Source organism: Heterodontus francisci, chromosome 36, assembly GCF_036365525.1.
Source record: "Heterodontus francisci isolate sHetFra1 chromosome 36, sHetFra1.hap1, whole genome shotgun sequence".
NCBI lineage: Eukaryota > Metazoa > Chordata > Chondrichthyes > Heterodontiformes > Heterodontidae > Heterodontus > Heterodontus francisci.
Window position 1 is genome coordinate 33,452,512 of NC_090406.1, and position 22,002 is coordinate 33,474,513.

Sequence of the window (22,002 nt, forward strand, 5' to 3'; positions counted from 1 at the left end):
TGTGCTGGAACACACTTCTGCTGATGGATCAGCACCTCATGCATGCTCAGTTTTGAGCTGCTAGATGTGTTGAATCTATTCCATTTAGGACGGTGGTAGTGCCACACAACACAATGGAGTGTGTCCTCAGTGTGAAGACAGGACTTCGCTTCCACAAGGACTGTGCGGTGGTCATTCCTACTAATACCGTCATGGATAGATTGATGATGGTGGTCAAGTAGGTTTTTCCCTCATGTTGGTTCACCACCTGCCACAGGTCCATTTTGGCAGATATGTCCTTGAGGACTTGGCCAGTTAGTAGTGATGCTACTTTTGATGCTGGCCATTGAAGTCCCCCATCCAGAGTACATTCTGTGCCCTTGCTACCCTCGCTGCTTCTTGCAAATGGTGTTCAACATGGAGGAGTACAACAGCAACTTATATTTTATATAGTGCCTTTAACGTAATAAAACGTCCCAAGGCACTTTACAGGAGCATTATAAAGCAAAGTGTGATACAAAACCACAAAAGGAGATATTAGGTCAGATGACCAAAAGCTTGGTCAAAACGGTAGGTTTTTAAGGAGTGTTTTAAAGGAGGAAAGCGAGGTGGAGAGGTGCAGAGCTGTAGGGAGGGTATTCCAGAGCTTTGGGGTCAAGGCAACTGAAGGCACGGCCACCAATGGAGCGATTGACATCAGGGATGCACAAGAGGCCTGAATTAAAGGAGCGCAGATATCTTGGTGGGTTGTGGGGCTTAAGGAGATTACAGAGATAGCGAGGGGCGAGGCCATGGAGTGATTGGAAAACAAGGGTGAGAATTTTAAATTCAAGACATTGCTTGACCGGGAGCCAATGTAGGTCAGTGAGCATACGGGTTATTGGGGAAACAGGACTTGGTGCGAGTTAAAATACAGGCAGCAGAGCTTTGAATGACCAAGTTGATGGAGAGTAGAATGTGGGAGACCAGCCAAGATTGCATTGGAATATTTATTTTTTATTTAGAGATACAGCACTGAAACAGGCCCTTCGGCCCACCGAGTCTGTGACGACCATCAACCACCCATTTATACGAATCCTACACTAATCCCATATTCCTACCACATCTCCACATTCCCCTACCACCTACCTATACTAGGGACAATTTATAATGGCCAATTTATCTATCAACCTGCAAGTCTTTGGCTGTGGGAGGAAACCGGAGCACCCGGCGAAAACCCGGCAGACACAGGAAGAACTTGCAAACTCCACACAGGCAGTACCCAGAATTGAACCCGGGTCGCTGGAGCTGTGAGGCTGCGGCGCCACTGTGCCGCCCAGAATAGTCATGTCGAGAAGCAATGAAGGCATGGATGAGGGTTGTAGCAGCAGATGAGCTGAGACAAGGGTGAAGTCGGGCAATGTTATGGAGGTAGAAGTAGGTGGTCTTGGTGATGGCACGAGTATGAAGTCATATGTGACACCAACGTTGCGAACAGACTGGCTTAATCTCAGACTGTTGCCAGGAAGAGGAATGGAGTCGGTAGCTAGAGAATGGAGTTTGGAGTACTGATTCATCGGCTGAAGGAGGACGGGAGGGGGCAGTCAGGAGGTTTCTTTGCCCATCTTTGACCTGATGCCATAAGACTTCATGGGTCAATGTTGTGGACTTCTAGGCCTCTCCCTCCTAACTGTGCTGCCACCTCTGCTGGATCTGTCCTGCCAGTGGAACAGGACATACTCAGGGATGATGATGAAGGAGTCTGGGACATTGTTGAAAGGTATGATTCTGTGAGTATGACTATGATAGCCTGTTACTTGACTAGTCTGTAGGAGAATGCTCCCAATTTGGCATAAGCCCCCAGATGTTAGTGAGGAGGACTTTTTGGGGTCAACTGGGCTGGGTGTGTCTGTGTCCAGAGCTTTGGTAAATGCCGAGTGGTGTGCACAGTTTTATTCTTAGACTTTTTCGTGCTGGTTTGATGCAAGTAAGTGGCTTGTTGGACCATTTCAGAGGGTAGTTAAGAGTCAACCACATTGTTGTGGGTTTGGAGTCGCACACAGGCCAAACTGGGTAAGGACATCATCTTTTCTTTCCTAACAGTCATTTAACCAGATGGGTGTTTGCAACAATCCAGTAGTTTCATGGTCACATGCTGGTACTAGCTTTTTATTTCAGACTTTTCATTTAATTGAATTTAAATTTCCCAGCTGTCATGGTGGGATTTGCACTCATGTCTCTGGAACATTAGTCCAGGCCAGCTTCACCTGCCCTGTCTGATGCGATCTGAGTATTGTGCTGTAATACGAACATCCAAAAGTGAGGGCAGGAAAAGGCCAGCTGGTTCACTAAGCTTGCCCTACACCCATGATGCCTGGAGCAGCACACGCCACACAAGGCTGCAACAGATTCCAGAGGCTCACTACTCTCTTTGGTGGGAGGGGTGGGAGTGAGAAAGAACCTCCTAACATGTAGCTTATTCCTCCTGTTGCATGGTTTAAATGCATGCCCCCGGTCCTCCTGAAACTATCAGTAGCCATGCAACGAAATCCTTTTGTTAGTGTATAAACCTCAATCTGGTCACCCCTAAGTATGTTGCTGTGAAATAAATAGATCCAGCTGTTTAAGCTTATCTGAGGAACTAAGGTTCTTTCATCTAAGAATCATTCTCATAGCTTTTCTCTGAACCTTTTGCATGGCCAATATATCATCCACCAATTAAGTGGACCAAAACTGGGTCTAGTGCTCCAGATATAATCTAACCCAGAGTTCGGCAACCTACAGCTCCAGAGCCGCAAATAGCTCTTTAACATGTCGGTTGTGGCTCCCAACCTTTTCCAGTTGGGTAACATTATCATGAAAAATGCCTTTTTTTAAAAAAAAATCAAGTCAAGAGAAGTAAGAGCCCTGTTTTTGTTGTGGGGATAAAGGCTAATCTGAGCACCTGAACATGGCATACTGGAGATGCAAAGAAAAAAATAAAAGATGCAAAAAGTCAAAAAAACACAATAGTTCAGAGCTAGGTCTATTATAATTTTGATTTTTTTTCTATTAATACATAAATTTGATACATTTATTTATGTATGCAAATTATGCATTCTACCAGACACACTTGGCAATTTGCCATGTATTTGGTTTAGAAATGCTGAATTTTCGCCTTGCAGCTCCCAATAGTTATTTTAGGCAATGTTTTTTTTTAAAGGCTCCTCAAGTTTTTTTTTAAAAAGGTTTCCGGCCCCTGGTCTAACCAATGACCTGTATAAGTACATAATTTGTCCTTTTGATTTGTACTGAATGGTTCTATTAATACAATCCTGTTTGCTACAGCTATGGCTTCTCTGCATTGGTCATTCAGTAATCTGTGTACAATAACAGCTAAATTTTTTCTGTCAATTGTTTTAAAATAATTCTCTGTTAGTGATGGGCATATTCTGAATTCTGTGGTTGCTAAATTTGCTGATGACGCAAAGATAGGTAGGAGAATAAGTTGTGAAGAAGACATAACGATTCTGCAAATGGATATAGATAGATTAAGTGAGTGGGCAAAGATTTGGCAGATGGAGTATAATGTGGGAAAATGTGAACTTGTCCACTTTGCCTGGAAAAATAGAAAAACAACATATTATTTAAATGGAGAAAGATTGAAGAACTCAGAGTTGCAGAGGGATCTGGGTGTCTGAGTACACAAAAAGTTAGTATGTAGGTACAGCAAGTAATTAAGAAGGCAAATGCAATAGAGTCATAGCTATACAGCACAGAAACAGGCCTTTCGGCCCATCGTGTCCGTGCCGGCCATCAAGCACCTATCTATTCTAATCCCATTTTCCAGCACTTGACCTGTAGCCTTGTATGCTATGGCATTTCAAGTGCTCATCTAGATGCTAAAATGTTGTGAGGATTCCTGCCTCTACCACTGCTTGTTGTTTATTGCAAGGGAAATGGAATAGAGAAGAGGAGATGTTTTGCTGCAGTTGTACAGGGCATTAGTGAGACCACATCTAGAGTATTGTGTACAGTTTTGGTCTCCTTACTTAAGAAAGGATATAATTGCATTGGAAGCAGTTCAGAGAAGGTTCGCTCGACTGATTCCTGGGATGAGAGGGTTATCTTATGAGGAAAGGTTGGGCATGTTGGGTCTGCATTCATTGGAGTTTAGAAGGATGAGAGGTGATCTTATTGAAACATATAAAATCCTAAGGGGACTTGACAGGGTGGATGTTGAAAGGATGTTCTCCCTTGTGGGAGAGACTAAAACTATGGGGCATAGTTTTAAAAATAAGGGGTCTCCCATTTAAGACCGAGATGAGAATTTTTTTTCTCTGAGGATCATGAGTCTGTGGAACTCTCTTCCCTGGAGAGCGATGGAGGCAGGGTCATTGAATGTTTTTCAGGCAGAGATAGACAGATTCTTGACAAACAAGGGAGTCAAAGGGTATCAGGGGTAGGCAAGAAAGTAGAGTTGAGTCCACAAACAGATCAGCCATGATCTTATAGAATGGTGGAGCAGGCTCGAGGGATCGAACAGCCTATTCCTGTTCCTTGATCGTATGTTCTTGGATGCGTGGCACTGCAATTTACTACAACGTAACCATGTATGTATGTTAGTACGCTGTTCTCATGTTATACCCATGGCTGCGGTAGTACACTGTACCCAGTACTATACTTGAATGTGTATTAGCACACTCTCCCTAGTATATTCCAGTGCGTAATAGCGCACTGTGTCTGGCATTATAACTATGCATACGCATTTGTGTATTAACACACTGTTCCTAGTACTGTGAATGTGTATAAACATGGATAATATATATTCGAGCAGATGCTTCAAGGTCACTTACATTACTGATTGTGTTCTCCAGGGATTGGTGTTAGGCCCACTGCTGTTCACTTTTTGTTAGTCAATAACTTGATAGTAAAATTTGTAAGTGTATAATTGCATATGTGTCCACATTAGATCTCTTCTGAACTTTGAATAAGAATCTTTGTTTTTTTGTTTAGGGAAGTTCCTTCAGCATCTGCACGTACAAGTTCCACTGTTACGTTGGAAGCAGACACTGTGAGCCAGATCTCTGAGGCAGCCAGCCATGCCTCTGAGGAGGCAGAAGAGGATGATGACGAGGAAGTCCCAGTAACAGACATATATTTTGTGAGTATATTTTGCTGAAAAGGACAACTTTTGATTTATTTTGTATGTAGGAGAAATGTGTTGTCAAAAAGATGGTGTACAAAGGAATTTTATGTAAACATGTTGAGCAGTCCTGTACCAGAGGAAGTTAACAATTTTGGCAGAAGTATGTTTTAAGAATTCTGCGCACAATGTATGTGTTCATAAAGGGTACAGTCATAGTTCCACCTACATGAAGTAATTCTGCATGTATTAATGCAAAAGTGGCAGTATAACTCAGGAAACTGCCAAATGCAGCAAAGTCATGACATGCGACAACCCTCCATGAAGATATCTCACTTAAATTTGTGCCATGTGCATAACTCCAGCCAAAGAGCTGGTTTGTACGAGCTTCTCCTTACAATGATGATGGCGTCAGCTGTATCAGAATCAGTGAATCTCTTGCTTTAAGCTACACCACGCGTGAGAGTTTTGTGATGTCTATCAACTTTACACAGTGTCAGTTAGTCTCATTCAGTAGTGGAGTGTTTGACAATCATTGGGAATTTGGTAAGATATACAAAATTAAAACTGATTTGAAAGATTCTAACTGTTTAACTTGTCAAAACTGTTTGCCTTTATGTTAGGGAGTATGAGTTTCTACCCTGTAAAATTACATGAACTTTTGTTTAGGGTCTGCATCTTTCACATTCTTTATTTATATCACAGCTCCCAATCTAGCAGCATGGTACCCAGAACAGTTCACATTTCATGGGTAGTTGTGCTGCTCGCTGTACTCCTTGAAAAATTCCTGGTATCTATTGTCCCCCAGGTAAAGGCTTAAACCTGTGCGTGTCTGTTGCCTGATGACCAACTTCTGACTGTTTTATTTGGAGGGTGGGGGGGTAAACTAAAATCTTTTTTGGATTGAAATGGTTCCAAGATGATGTGCCTGATGATGGAAATTTAGAGCAGAGAGAATCCTTTATAACAGACTTAGTAATCTGATACCTAAGCTAGGCAGGTGTGCAGGGCGCAAGAGCACTTTTGATTGACTGGCCAGTTTGGCTTATTAATAGGACCTACAAATGTAGACCTGTCACTAGGTACTAGGATTTTTCCAACTCCAGTTCAATAGAGTGAATGGTAGTGTAGTCCTGAATGAACAAGCAGTGGGAAGCTCACCTGGGCACTATGATGGTAGGCAGCGTGGTTTTATAGAATCATTATGGCACAGAAGGAGGCCATTCAGCTCTCTGCACGAATAGCTCAGCTTGTCCCACTCCTTTGCCCTTTCCCTGGAGCCCTGTAAATTTTTTTCTCTTCAGATAATTATCCAATTCCTTTTTGAAAACCTTGATTCAATTGCCACTGCCACACTGTCAGGCAATGCATCCTATATCCCAACCACTTAAAAAAAAAAAAATCCCTCATGTTGCCGTTAGTTCTTTTGCCAATCACCTTAAATTGGTGTCCTCTGGTTCTCGACCCTTACCTCAATGGGAGGGAACAATTTCTCCCTATCTGCTCTGTCTAGACACCTCATAATTTTGAACACTTCTAACGTATCTCCTCTCAACCTTCTGTTCTCTAAGGAGAACAACTCCAGCTTCTCCAATCTATCCACGTAACTGAAGTCCCTCATCTCTGGAACCATGGCAAATTTTTTTTGCACCCTTTAAAGCCTTCATATCCTTCCTAAAGTGCGGTGCCAAAATTGGACACACTACTCCAGTTGAGGCGGAACCAGTGTTTTATAAATGTTTATCATAACTTCCTTGCTTTTGTGCTATACTCTATTTATAAAGCCCAGGATCCCATAAGCCAGATTAACTGCTTGCCCCGTCACCTTTAACAATTTGTACGCACATACCCGCAGGTCTTTCTGTTCCTCCATCCCCCCTCCCCCCACCCTCAGAATTGTGCACCATGTTTTATTCTCTTCTCTTCTCATTCTTCCTACCAAAATGGAGCTTACTGAGTATCAGTCCATTCCCTTGGGGCATCACAACTCAAGTCTATTCCAATCCTACTCACCATTCATACATGCACACTTTTTTCAGCCAGAGGTCAGTGGATGGTGATCAGGAGCCTAGGGTCATTTTTGCCTTCCCTAATCTAGAGGTTCTGAACTACTAGCACCACTGCCACCCAGTGTAAGATATTTTCCTGATGTAACCTGTGTGTTAGTGCAGCTTCCATTTTCCAAGCTTGGAATTGAGGTAGAGTATTACTCTCCATCTACCACCACTCCTCCACCCATTTCCCCCCCCCCACCCCCCCACTACTCCCCACCCCACCACCAGTAGTTGAAATAAGGTCTGGAATTGTCTGTAGTAAAAGAAAGAATGAGTTTGCATTTATAAAGCACCTTTCATAACCTCAGGATGTTCCAAAGCGCTTTGCATCTGATGAAGTACTTGTTGAAGTGTAATCATTGTTGTAACATGGGAAAACAGCAGCCAATTCACACACCAAGCTCCCACAAACAGCAAGGTGATAATGACCATCTGTTTTATTGATATCGGTTGAAGGATAAATATTGACCAGGACACCAGGGGCAACAACCCTGCTCTTCCCTGAAATAATGCCATGAGATCTTTTATGCCCACCTGAGAGGGCAGACAGGGCCTCGGTTTTACGTTTCATCCAAAAAAAAAACGGTTGCTCCAACGGTGCAGCACTCAGTCAGCTGTGCACTGCGGTGTTAGCCTGGATTATGTGCTTAGGCCTCTGGAGCAGAGCTTGAACCCACATAAACATGTCAGTGGATTGCATGCTTGTCCCACTATCCCAAAACTCATCTGCCAGATAAACATTATTTTGTTATTTGCTCTTGGGGCATTTAGGCGAGGGTTTGAAAGCTACATTCATTGCTCGCCCCTAGTTATCATGAAAAGGTGGCAGTGGGCCTTCCCAAACTACTGCAGTTTTTGTGGCAATGGCGATTCTTTATAAACAATTAAATGGCTTGCTAGGCCACTTCATAGGGCATTAAAAGTCAACCACATAATGTAGAGAAAAGTCACATGTAACCCCAGACCAGGTGGAGAGGAGTGGCAAGTTATCATACCTAAAGGACGTTGGTGCACCTGTTAGAATCTTGCGGCAATCTGACTGTTTTCATGGCATCCCATTGCTGCAATCGGAACAATGTTCCAAAATTCCAATGATGGAGATGCTGACAGCAATCCACACAACTCCAGGCAGTGCATTGTAGATCCTAGCTCCAGCGACCCGGGTTCAATTCTGGGTACTGCCTGTGTGGAGTTTGCAAGTTCTCCCTGTGTCTGCGTGGGTTTCCTCCGGGTGCTCCGGTTTCTTCCCACATGCCAAAGACTTGCAGGTTGATAGGTTAATTGGCCTTTATAAATTGCCCCTAGTATAGGTAGGTGGTAGGGAAATATAGGGACAGGTGGGGATGTGGTAATAATGTGGAATTAGTGTAGGATTAGTATAAAATGGGTGGTTGATGGTCGGCACAGACTCGGTGGGCCGAAGGGCCTGTTTCAGTGCTGTATCTCTAAACTAACCACTTGCTGCGTAAATAAAGTTTTTCCTCATGTCGCTGTTGGTTTTTTTGGTTGGTTAAATTCCAGCATAACACCTGTGCTTACTTGAGCATGGGCTTTTGCCAACTCACTGCATCTAACTTGGGTAAGTGGAGTGTGTCCCTTTGAGGAAAAAGTATGTATTCCATATTGGGCAAACAGAAATATACCTCCTGTGGATTTCTTAGTAGCTTTGTTTTCAGTCTTTAAAAGATGGTGAGTTTTTACATGTCAGACACCTGTGCAACCAAAGTAAATATGTTGCAAATATTCAAATGAACACTCTAACTATAACAGAACTGCTAATTGCTGCAAGTTTTGTGATGTCTATAACAGCAGGGCAAAGAATTAAAAAAAAATTATGCTCACAGCACCTGATAGGCCATGTGATAAACTATTCCATCCACTCCTCCAGAGAAAACAGCAGCAGACTCGGTGAAGAGTCAGTAATTGGGAAAGAATATTAATAGTGGGACCTAGATTAGTTAGTTTCTTTTAATAAGGAGTAGCAAGTGAGTTAGCCCAGTGATGAGGTGTTGAATTTTAAGGTTTCCTGAGTCAAATCTCACCACCATCATTAGAGGTTTGACATGAGTAATGTCCTTAACTGATGGACCTCCCTTAATTGGGCTTCAGTCTCACCAGTTGCTAAATGGGAATCAGCATAGTCAATGCGTCAACGGGTTTTTACATGAATGGCTCCTGTCCAGCAGGAGTCACAAACTCCTTCTCTTGGGCCCAAGAAAAAAAAAGAGTGGTCCTGGTGAATACCCTTTGATTAAGGGTCAACTGTGGAAGTGGTTCAAGAGTTCACCTACCTTGGCTCAACTATCACCAGTAACCTGTCTCTAGATGCAGAAATCAACAAGCGCATGGGAAAGGCTTCCACTGCTATGTCCAGACTGGCCAAGAGAGTGTGGGAAAATGGCGCACTGACACGGAACACAAAAGTCCGAGTGTATCAGGCCTGTGTCCTCAGTACCTTGCTCTATGGCAGCGAGGCCTGGACAACGTATGTCAGCCAAGAGCGACGTCTCAATTCATTCCATCTTCGCTGCCTCCGGAGAATACTTGGCATCAGGTGGCAGGACTGTATCTCCAACACAGAAGTCCTCGAGGCGGCAAACATCCCCAGCTTATACACACTACTGAGTCAGCGGCGCTTGAGATGGTTTGGCCATGTGAGCCACATGGAAGATGGCAGGATCCCCAAAGACACATTGTACAGCGAGCTCGCCACTGGTATCAGACCCACCGGCCGTCCAAGTCTCCGCTTTAAAGACGTCTGCAAACGCGACATGAAGTTCTGTGACATTGATCACAAGTCGTGGGAGTCAGTTGCCAGCGTCCGCCAGAGCTGGCGAGCAGCCATAAAGGCGGGGCTAAAGTGTGGCAAGTCGAAGAGACTTAGTAGTTGGCAGGAAAAAAGACAGAGGCGCAAGGGGAGAGCCAACTGTGTAACAGCCCCGACAAACAAATTTCTCTGCAGCACTTGTGGAAGAGTCTGTCACTCTAGAATTGGTCTTTATAGCCACTCCAGGCGCTGCTTCACAAACCACTGACCACCTCCAGGCGCTTATCCACTGTCTCTCGAGATAAGGAGGCCAAAGAAAGAAAGAAGGGTCAACTGTAAGAAGTTTTGACTAGTTTTGTCACTGCATATCAACAAGGGAGGTCGTGGGCGTGTGATCTATTGCAGAGATTCCAATTCTCTTTAAACAAAGATCAATAAAACCCCTTGCCTTGATCGCAAAACAAAGCGCAGAATGTAAAAAGGGAATGCATATATTATAAGGGAGGGGTTCATGTGACTGGAGGTTGACCTTTTCTTGGTGTGAATCTCTATATGTCATAGCCTTAAGACAGTATTCTTGATTATTCAATGTTATTCTTATGGATCTCTTTTGGTGTCATTATGGAACCCAGAGAGTAAGACGTTTGTTAAATGATGATCACTAGCTTCCCCTGGTAATGGTATAGCCTAGAGTAGAAATAAAACAAATCCTTGAAGACTTGGAAGTCCAGTAAAAGCATGTTTTAGTACAATATAAAATCAGTTTAAAAGTGGGAGAATGGTGTGTGCAAATCTGTCTCCTAAAACAAGATTTCAGAACAAAAGTAAAAGCACCTTAACTGAAAGCATGGAAGGATATCTATGCTAAGATCCCTATCTATGGCACGGCTGAAAATCTCACCAGGACGCATATGGGAGCAACATAGCTCGAACATGCACTAATTGCTGCGCCTCATCAGATCAGATGATCTGACAAAGCTTCAGATCTTGCCATGTAGGGAATTACCCTGAATTTCTCCGCTGTGGTGCACTGAACATTTGGCTATCGCACATAAGCTTCCAGCACAAAAATACTGTTCAGATTTCTTAACAGATTAAACCTGATTTTTTTTTTTTCCATTTTAGCACAAAAGATGATGCATACTCCAGTTTAGGAATTGAATATAAATGCATTCAGGCGGAAGTGCTAGTGAAAAGAGTTAGGAAGAAATTGTTCTCTTGTGTATTATATCTAACTCGGAAGTTAAAAGAAATTCAATCCAGCGTTCTGATTATCCCTTATTTTCTTATCAGTTTTCTTCCCTCCAGTCCTGAATGGTGTTGGGTTAGCAATTCTACAGGTTCTGGCCATCCTCGGATACCTCGCCTAGGGTTAGACATTCAGTGTTGGCAGTCTGTTCAACCATAGGGCTGATCACAGTTGAGTCATATTCTGGCATAACTGCACATCCACACATACTCATTTGATGTCTGCGTCATTAGGATAGTGACGAGAAGTGGGATTTGTAGCTAATTGCCCTTCACCAAAAGCACTCACCCACTCTTTTACATCCACCTGAGGGGTCCAGCAGAGCCTCAGTTTAATGGCCCAACAACAACAACTTCCATTTCTGTAGCACCTTTAAAGCAATAAAACGTCCCAAGGTGCTTCACAGAGCATTATAAAGCAAAATGAGGCACTGAGCCACATAAGGCGATATTAGGGCAGATGACCAAAAGCTTGGTCAAAGAGGTAGGTTTTAAGGAGCATCTTAAAGGAAGAAAGCGGTTAGGGACTAGGCATTTGAAAGCACATCCACCAGTGGTGGAGCAATTAGAATCAAGGATTCTCGAGGCCAGAATTAGATGAGCGCAGATACTCAAAGGGTTGTGGGGCTGGAGGAGATTACGGAAGGACAAGGTTGTTGCGGAAATTGGAAACATGGTGAGAATTGTAAAATCGAGGCGTTGCTTGAACAGAAGCCAATGTAGGTCAGCGAGCATCGGACGTGACTTGGTGTACATAATGATATGGTCGACAGACTTCAAGTTTATAGACTGTAGAATGTGCGAGACCAGCCAGGAGTGCGTTGGAGTAGCAACTCTAAAGAGAACAAAGGCATGAATGGGGGTTTAAGCAGCAGCTGAGCTGAGGTACGGACAACGTTCGGCAATGTTAGTGGAGAAAATAGGGGCCGGAATTTTACCGGCATTAAACGTGTCTCTTCGGAGACGTCCGGATAGTAAAATGAAGCGCGATGACGTCGGGCCGTGTCCCCGGCATCATTACGCACAGACGTCATTTTACCAACGTTGGAAGTCGAGCGTGAGCGAGTCTGCGCTCTCCGCCTGTTTACAAGCAATTGAAAGATAATTGAGGTCGTTTACAAAGCAATTGACTACAATTTTACGTATGAGGTCTGATTTAACGTCCGTAAATCGGCTCGTGGGGCGTCGGCCAGCCGGCAGCTACATAAGGGCGGCAGGCATTGATTCAGGAGGGAGTTGGAAGTACAATTTTCAGTTTTACTCTGAAATAATTCTAATGCTATTTGTATATCCTGACAAGGTGTGTGACTTGCAACTACTGCTAAAGGATTCATCTGAGTGTTCTGCACTGCTGATGGGGACCCATCAACTTTGATTTATGTGGTGAAAGGAAGGGGATCTCGTGAGCCAGTCCTAACTGCTGGAAGCTAATACCTGTGGTCAGAGCATCTGGTGAGTAGTACAGCAATGGGAATTGTTCAATGTGGAGGTGGATCATCAGATGAGGAGGACCATGCCCCTATGAGGGACAGAAGGACAAATGTGCAGGGGAACGTGCAACAAGCTGACTCAGTGCACCAGCGTGATGTGGGAGGGAGAGCTGGTGGCAGAGTTGCCCGTTAGTGAACACATGTCAGGATACGTGCCTACCCACCAGGAGGGGCATACCGGCTGCTTCTGAGCTACCTGCAGCTGTCATCGCCAGTGCAGAAGAAGACTGCGGCTGTCACGGGAGACTGTCACATCTCTTTGTGAGATGTTGGCAGCGGATGTTTCCTTAAACTGTATCGGAGGCCATCCAATGCCGGTCGCTCTAAAAGTTACAATATCTCTTAACTTCTGTGCGTCTGGCTCATTCCAAGCCTCAGCAGCAGACTTGTGCGGAGTCTCACAAGCAGCAGCGCACCACTGCATCAAGGTTGTGACTGATGCATTGTTCCAACGTGGTAACCAATTCATCATGTTCAAGGCAGACAACACTTGTGAGGCTGAGAGAGCCAGAGGCTTCAGCACTATATCTGGGTTTCCAATGGAACAGGGCGTGATAGACTCTGCTCATGTGGCCTTCAGAGCCCCAAAAGGTCAGTTGGGGGTATTGGTTAACCGCAAGAGATACCATTCAATGAACGTTCAGCTCGTCTGTGATCAGCGTCAGAGAATCATGCAGGTGTGTGCACGTTACCCTGGGATTTGTCATGATGCCTTCGTTCTCCGAAACTCCCACGTACCTGCACTTTTCAGGCCTCCAGACAGAATGGAGAGATGGATACTTGGCGACGGGGTTATCCTCTGAAGACATAGCTCATGACACCAGTGAGGAATCCAAGGGGTCATGCGGAGGAACGATACAATGAGAGCCATGCGGCCACCACAGTGACCATCGAACAAACTATAGGCCTGCTTAAGATGAGGTTCAGGTGTCTTGACCGCTCAGGTGCAGCATTGCAGTACGCACCTTCAAGGGTTGCAAGAATAATTGTCGTCTGCTGTGCCTTGCATAACCTGGCGACTGAAAATGGAAAGGCACTGGAGAAGGATCAGTGTCATCGCGATGTGTCATCAGATGACGATGATGTTTCTGATGATGAAGCTGGACACCACTGACTTGATGGTCATGGAGAGGAAGCTGAATTTAATTTGGATCTAAGTGCTCGATAGACAAGGGTGTCTTTAAGAGGCAGACGTTTCCATTGAGAGTCTGTAAATTTTCGCACAATTGGGATTACCATATGACAAGACTAATTATGAAGCTCTGAAAGGGCAAATTCACTCACCTTCAAGGGGAGAGAGAATGCAACGATGCAATCCTTCACATCATGAGGAACGCCACCCAGGTGTGAGACCTCACATGTTGAACTACTTTTGTTGAGCAACGATGTTGGAATTGACTTCAGGAAAGCCATGACAAAATCTCAGAGAACCAGATTTTATTACAATATTTTATAATACACTCAAATAAAAAACCTTTCAATTCACCCTGTGAACCATTAGTGATGTTAAAGTGATTTCTTAAATCTTTTCCGAGTGCTCTTTCGGGTGCATGTTCCCTCGCCACCAGACACACCAGAGGCAGGTGGCTGAACTGTTTGCTGCCCTGCTTGTGATGACTTTGGCGGACGTCCTCTGCTTGCTCGCGGCCGTGAGGGCCCCGGCATCTCCGGGTTCTCCTGAGAAATCTCATGAGTACCCTGTAACACCCTGGGATTTCGCTGATCATATTCTTTGAGGAAGTGACAAAGTTGATTGATGAGGGAAGGGCTGTAGATGTCATTTACATGGACTTCAGTAAGGCGTTTGATAAGGTTCCCCATGGTAGGCTGATGGAGAATGTGAAGTCGCATGGGGTCCAGGGTGTACTAGCTAGATGGATAAAGAACAGGAGACAGAGAGTAGCAGTGGAAGGGAGTTTCTCAAAATGGAGACGTGTGACCAGTGGTGTTCCACAGGGATCCGTGCTGGGACCACTGTTGTTTGTGATATACATAAATGATTTGGAGGAAAGTATAGGTGGTCTGATTAGCAAGTTTGCAGACGACACTAAGGTTGGTGGCGCAGCAGATAGTGAAGGGGACTTTCAGAGAATACATCAGAATATAGATAGATTGGAGAGTTGGGCAGAGAAATGGCAGATGGAGTTCAATCAGGGCAAATGCGAGGTGATGCATTTTGGAAGATCCAATTCAAGAGTGAACTATACAGTAAATGGAAAAGTCCTGGGGAAAATTGATGTACAGAGAGACTTGGGTGTTCAGGTCCATTGTTCCCTGAAGGTGGCAACGCAGGTCAATAGAGTGGTCAAGAAGGCATACGGCATGCTTTCCTTCATGGGACAGGGTATTGAGTACAAGGGTTGGCAGGTCATGTTACAGTTGTATAAGACTTTGGTTCGGCCACATTTGGAATACTGCGTGCAGTTCTGGTCGCCACATTATCAAAAGGATGTAGATGCTTTGGAGAGGGTGCAGAGGAGGTTCACCAGGATGTTGCCTGGTATGGAGGGCGCTAGCTATGAAGAGAGGTTGAGTAGGTTAGGATTATTTTCATTAGAAAGACGGAGGTTGAGGGGGGACCTGATTAAGGTGTACAAAATCATGAGAGGTGTAGACAGGGTGGATAGCAAGAAGCTTTTTCCCAGAGTGGGGGATTCAATTACATGGGGTCACGAGTTCAAAGTGAGAGGGGAAAGGTTCAGGGGGGATATGCGTGGAAAGTTCTTTACGCAGAGGGTGGTGGGTGCCTGGAACGCGTTGCCAGCGGAGGTGGTAGACGCGGGCACGATAGCGTCTTTTAAGATGTATCTAGACAGATACATGAATGGGCATGAAGCAAAGAGATACAGATCCTTAGAAAATAGGCGACATGTTTAGATAGAGGATCTGGATCGGCGCAGGCTTGGAGGGCCGAAGGGCCTGTTCCTGTCCTGTAATTTTCCTTGTTCTTTGTCCCTGGTAGAGGGAGCAAGGAGCTGGAGGATGCATCAGAGGCACCCTGAGAGGAGCTCCCATATGCGATCTGCTGCCCCTGTGCCCTCGTGAGGCTCTGATGATCCTCAATGGTGACATCAGAGGGTTGAGCGGCCTCGACCTGGCGCCAGCGCATCAGATTCCACTCTCTGATGCTCTGATCCAAGGAGGCCACAATCGATCTGACATCACGAAGTGCATCCAGAACTGGCCCTTCCACTGCAGCCACCAATCTGTCAATGGGGGAAGCCAGATGTTCAATTGCCTGAGAGTGAGCAGAAGTCATACTCCTGGATGGATGGAGCCAGAATTTGATTAATTCCGCGCATTGTCTCAGGCAGCTCCGCCAGATTATCAAGGACCGCTTGCTGCACCTGCAACATCTCCCGCCAAATGGATGTTCTCATGGGCAAGTCATCAGCTTGCTGCTCTGAGGCGCCCTTCTCAACTTCAGAGGTGGATGGTGGTACAACTGAGACGCTTCCTGTTCCATGCAGTCGGTCACCGGCTGGGAAAATCAGTTTGATCAGAAAGCCAGAGTGGAGAACATGTATTTGAGTCCATTATGGTCACATCAGTGTGATGGGACCTTTGAGGGCTTAATTATGTTCATTAGTAACTCAAAACAACATTGGCCCATCAACCTCCCCCACCCTGCCCCCCTGAAATGCACTAATACACCACTTTCTGGATCACTCACGATCATGGCCCTGTCCATCGGCCTCGCCATCTGCTACGGCTTGTCCTCCTTCCTCCCCTGCTATCATCAATGCGTCCTCCTCCATTCTACTGAGGAATGCTGGACAGGCCACACCACCACCTGTCCGGGACCCCCCTCAGGCGTTGTGTGCCCTCTTTTCCTAATGAAAGAAAAAAATTAGGTCAAACATTTGTGTGCGCATTTCACGCAATCACCCAAATGGGTTGATGTGGCTTTTAACTGCTGTGCCATTGCTGTGCGTGCCCTCATTAATCCCTCCTTAATGTTCATCTCACATATGCCCATCTTGCACCCCAATGCAAGGAGGCAGCCAGGCAATGATCATGCAGGGGTTCCACATTGCATCATGAATACAAATACACCCTTCCTTGACAAAATAACGATTAGATGAATGAGGAATGCCCCTTACCCGGGCCGAGCGAAGCAGGTCATTGAGGCGCTTGCGGCACTGTATCCATGTGCGCTGAGCGACGCCACGGCTGCTGACCTCCTCTGCGACCTCCAGCCAAGCCCTCTTTGTCACTGTCGACGGTCGCCTTCTACCATCTGGGTTGAAGAGGATATCACGCCTCTCCTCAACCGCCTGAAGGGGGACCTGTAGTGAATCATCTGAAAAACGGGGAGCTGAGCGAGTGGGTCACCCCTCCATGACTTCCTCCACCTATGTTTAAATCTCTAACTCCTTCTGCACTAACAGAACTGTAGCCTTTCAGTGAACCACAACTACTACTGCAGATTTTTAAACAATGGTCAATTGTCATTGAGGTAAACATTTTTCAAGGGTTTACATCAGACATTCCCGGATGTGGCTCCGCCCCCAATGATGTTTATCTTCCCGCCCGCACCAGCCGATTCAGGTCCGGTTACGCCGTGGGGCTGCTAATTGGCTGCCCCGCGCGTGGTGCCGGTGGATAGGAGACACAGCGTGGGAATGGAGGCCGCATCCGTTTGAGTTCCACCTGTGCCGGAGCCAGCGATTATGGTATAATTACGGCCAGGGGTTCTAGTGATGGTGCTGATATTTGATCGGAAGCTTATAACATCAAGGTTGCAAACGGTCTGGTCCAACTTCAGATAGTTGCCATTGCCAGGGAGAGGGATGGAGTTGGTAAGCAGGGAACAGAGTTCGGAGTAGAGACTGAAGACAATAGTTTGAGTCTTCCCAGTATTTAATTGGAGGAAATTTCTGCTCATCCAGTACTGGATGTCGGAGAAACGGGTGGTGAGGTAGTGCTGGATGTTGTCCGTGTACATGTGAAAGCAATCACTGTGCTTTCGGATGATGTCACCAAGAGGCAGTATGTAGATGGAGAAATGGAAGGGGGCTAAGGATGAATCATTAGGGGACATCAGAGGGAGTAGGAAGAGAAGCCATGGCAAGTGATACTCTGGCTACGATTAGATCGATAAGAATGGAACCAGGCGAGTGCAGTCCCACCTAGCAAGGTGGCAGTGGAGAGGCATTGGAGAAGGATGGTATGGCCAACTGTGTTAAAGGCTGTAGGGAGGTCAGGAAAGACAAGGAGACACTACTGTCTGCAGCATTCCTCACTACTTCACTTGAGCGTGGCCTAGATTGTGTGTGTAAGTATCTGGAGTGGGACTTAAGCCACAAACTTCTGACTCCCAAGTTGAGAGTGCTATCACTGAGCCACCTAATCCACACTAGTACATGCTGGTACTGGATTCAAGACTAAATAAACAAACATCCTAGATATGTGTCCACAATAATGCAGTGCAGCGAGCAGCCATATAAGTAGAACATGGTGTCCAGAAAACTGAGGTGTAACTTACCTTGTGTCGGAACCTGGGAGGAATCATCTAACCTAGTTAATAGCTTCACAATAATGCTAGTTTTATGTATCTTAGGTCACCCACTGAGATTATTTGTGCAAAACCTTTGATTACCATAGATTGCATTTTTCTAAATCGAAAAAGTTGGTTGATCCTTGTGTGAATACACTATTGTGACACTTCTTTGCAGAAGTTATAGTTGAAGACATATTAATTATTTCCTTCTTTTGCCTTCACCTTTTTACCATTTGTCAATCCACTTGATCCGATTTCTGCACTATCATTAACCTCCGAAAGGCCTCAGTTGCTCTTTTGATCTTGTTTGTGTCCATCTTTACTAAATGTTAAAGAAACAGCTGTTTCCTTAGACAACCAGGCCAGACTGGCAATCACTTTTTTGAGGGAACATAGGAAGGAGTGCTACTGGAATGAGGCATAGATTGTTCTTTCCCCAGAGTGTCATAGTTCCTAGGCCACCAGGTCTGCAGATAGTTTAAAAAAAAATTAGAGGTTTGTGAAGGCTAATGTTGTAGCTAGGTACCTAGGATGTTTTGGGATCAAGTAATGCAGAATTAGGACTACTATTCTTTTCTTTTTGTTAACTTTACTACTTTGCATTTTCTCTTCATTTCCCTCATTTATATTGTTTTAATTCTTTCTTTTCACCATCGCTTTCTCCTTTCCTGTTCATGTGTCGTGTTTTTCTCACACCATCCAGTTTACGGATGGAAAGTACTGGATTTATTCTCCACAGCGCAGTTGTTCCCGAGCCACTTCAATTTCTGATGAGAGTGTAAGTCGTTTTTAATTTAAAAACCTTCCTAGAGTGTAGCTGAATTGATCTTCCATCACTTCAGTGTTTTATGTTCAGCACTTGTGTTCTTAAGTTTTGTTTTATCCTTGTTTACCATACCAATATTATAAATGTTTGAAACTAGTCTTCAGTCCACTATTGGTAGTGGAAACGTAGAGCAGCACTAAATTTGGAGTGTATTTTCATTGCAGCAAAACAGTTTCTGTTTCGCCAGCACTAAAGTTGGTGTGTCAATAGAGTTAGATTAGCAAAATTCTGCCACTTGGGATCATGAGATGGAGAGAGAAGCAAGATTTTTCCAAAAGTTCATATTGGTACAATACCAATAGGGTTTTTCACACACTCAATTCTTTAGTCTTCCTACATTTATTTTACATATAAATAAAATCACAAGCGGATGCAAAGTTTGGTGATACAAAAGCGAGACATTATTGAAATGTGAAGTGGGATTTGAATTCAATACTTAGCCAGCTTGAAAAATGCAGTTGGATTTCTCAATCCAGTATTTCAGCTTGAAGTATTATTTCTGGCAAGATACATTGGATCATTGTTATCATTGTTTATTATTTTGTCCTCCTCATTAATTCCGATCTGGTTTAGAGAATAGAAGTTTACTTTGACAGCCACCAGCAAGTCCAGAAGTGACCACCTTCCTGAAATGGTTTAATGTTCTATTTTGTTCAAATGCACATGGATTTATTTTGGTATTGGGGCTCCTTAGTTATAGTCTTAAAAGGCATTGTAAATGATGGGAATATAGCCAATATATTGGTAAAAAGGTTAATTAGTTGCACTCTTAAAAAGAGGTTACAAGTGAAGAACAACATATCTGATAAGTTCATTTCTTTTCCACTTTCAGCATGTTATCATTAACCAGAGAGCACCAGAAGTCAAATAAATTATTGGAAAAATGCTGTAAGAATAGCCTCAGGTTCTGTTTCTTTCCTCTAGTCTGTGGTGCCATTACTATCCATTTAAGAGTTCAATATAAAGTATTAATTGGTGTTGCATTCAGTTAGTAAAGTACCTTTTCAATGCTTAGATTTGGTTGGAAACCTGATCAGATTGATGGGATGAAAGTTTCCCATCTCCTTGCCACAAGCATCCTCTGAGATGAGTTTGGCTGGTCTCAACTTAGTTCCTAGTATCCATAGGCAGTAGTGCAAAAATCTCTCTCTTTTGGCATTAAATTGGCTATCTCGCAGGATGCTGTTATTGGAAAAATGAAAATGTCACTCTTGCAGTAGAGAGTACTTTGCTGAGATTGGGGTTGAAGTACATTGTTGGGATGGTGTAGAGAGAGCTTTATCTTGTATCTGACTGTGCTGTACCTGATTTGGGTGCAATGGATTGAACAGTATTGTAGAAGCTTTCTCTATCTCACCCATGTTCTACTGGCCTTAACAACACTTGGTGCTGACACCAGGTATCCTAAATTTGCTAAAATAATTTGCAAGTCCTGTGGCTGGTTACATCTTAGTGGAGTTTAAGTAGAGTGTGATTAAAGCCTGAGTCAATGCTCATTCATTTGTATTCATGAAGTGGCTGTGTTACATGCATAGCTTTGACTTGATGAGGGTTTATATTTCAATAGGATTTCTTCAAATATTTCATTCAACAATAACAGAGTGAATGATATCAAAATGATAGCTATGATATCTGAGAAAAGCCATGTTACCCATCAGTTGCATCTCTATAGATATCTGTTCTGCTGAATAAAGAGGACTCATCCCAGACAGCGGGATTAAGAAAGTACCATGAATGATCTGCAAGCATGGAGGGAAATGTCAAATTTGTTGCACAACTATTTAATTTTTTTTCTCATCCGTTTTCCCTCCTTCACCCCTGAAGATGTCGATACCCCCTTTCCAGAGAATCATGCCACAGGAGTAAACTTCCCCGAAGTGCGCATTCATATGTGAATGCTGATGCTGATAGCAGGTTATTTGACCACAGTGGTTCAGCAGGTTTTTTGACTGCAATGGCCGATTCTGTTCTGCATGGGATGTGTGCGCATCTGTACACATGCATACGCCCGCACTTTCATTCCACTCTTCACTCACACTCACTTACTAGTGATGAGAATCAGATGTATTCTCTTCTCCCTCTATCCCAAGTCCAAGTATGCCTAAACCAGTGTAGCTTCCCTATAAGCTAACTGAACACAGCCTATGAATTGAGTCTGGAGTATTCCTGGTTTTGTTTGCCTCGACTACTAGCAAGAAACTTAATGAATGTATTCCCCCTTTGCAAGAATGTATCCTGCTATATGAGAAAAAGGTACTGTGTTGCAAAATATTTAGCAGTCTTTTATGAATTGTAATGGTATCCATTAGCCGTTCTTTTATGCAGGTAATTTCCTTTTGAAGAAAAAATTCCTAAGGAGTACTATTGATTTCCATTGAGGTAATATTAGTAGATTAGAATGGAAGGGGTGGTAACTAGTTATTGCTTTGATTGAGAAAGATAGAATATTAGTTTTAACTTGAACATAAACTGGACGTAACGTTATGGTTTTGTACCATTTTATTTTAATGTACCAAAATGAGGCTGAATATATCTTTTTTTCCAAAGATAAATCTACACTTGCTAGAATTCAATATTTTATGGAGATAACATACAAGCCACTGCACTACAAAACGGTTTCACTGCTGTCAACAGTTCTGCTGACATATTCTTTTTAGCTTTCCTGTATTCATACTCTGGATATATATGTAATATATGACCTGTTTCTCACCTATTACTGCCTTTCTTTCTCTCTTTTGGTGTTTTCCATTATTTCTGTTCTTCTTGTGTCTCCTGTTCATTCCGGCTATTCAGTGTGCAGAAGAGAGGGTCTGGATTTACTCTCCTCTTCACTATGGCTCTCGCGTCCGTTCAGTTTCAGACGGAGAAAGTGAAACTGTAAGTGTAATGTTCAGTTTCCTTCAAAAACTTGCTTTAAGAGTAGGTACCAAAGCAGGTGTGGTGATATGGAGGATTAGTACTGAGTTGAATATAAACTGGAAATGGTATTCAATTTATTCATTAACTTCTTCGCCTTTTGTCTTTCTCTTTA

At 44.0% G+C, this 22,002-nt stretch overlaps 1 protein-coding gene across 11 annotated transcripts in view; it reads left to right on the plus strand.

The window, feature by feature from the left end:
- Positions 1-22,002, plus strand: part of LOC137351735 (phosphatidylinositol 4-phosphate 5-kinase type-1 gamma-like) — a 214,556-nt gene that overhangs the window by 161,107 nt on the left and 31,447 nt on the right. For 9 of the 11 annotated variants that reach the window (XM_068016487.1, XM_068016490.1, XM_068016486.1 and 6 more), the window contains one exon: positions 4,954-5,101. In XM_068016487.1, the coding sequence (XP_067872588.1) occupies positions 4,954-5,101 (148 nt within the window). Of the gene's footprint in view, positions 1-4,953; positions 5,102-12,452; positions 12,881-21,764; positions 21,849-22,002 lie in introns of those variants that run through there. The other 2 variants (XM_068016491.1, XM_068016492.1) reach the window with 2 other exon arrangements.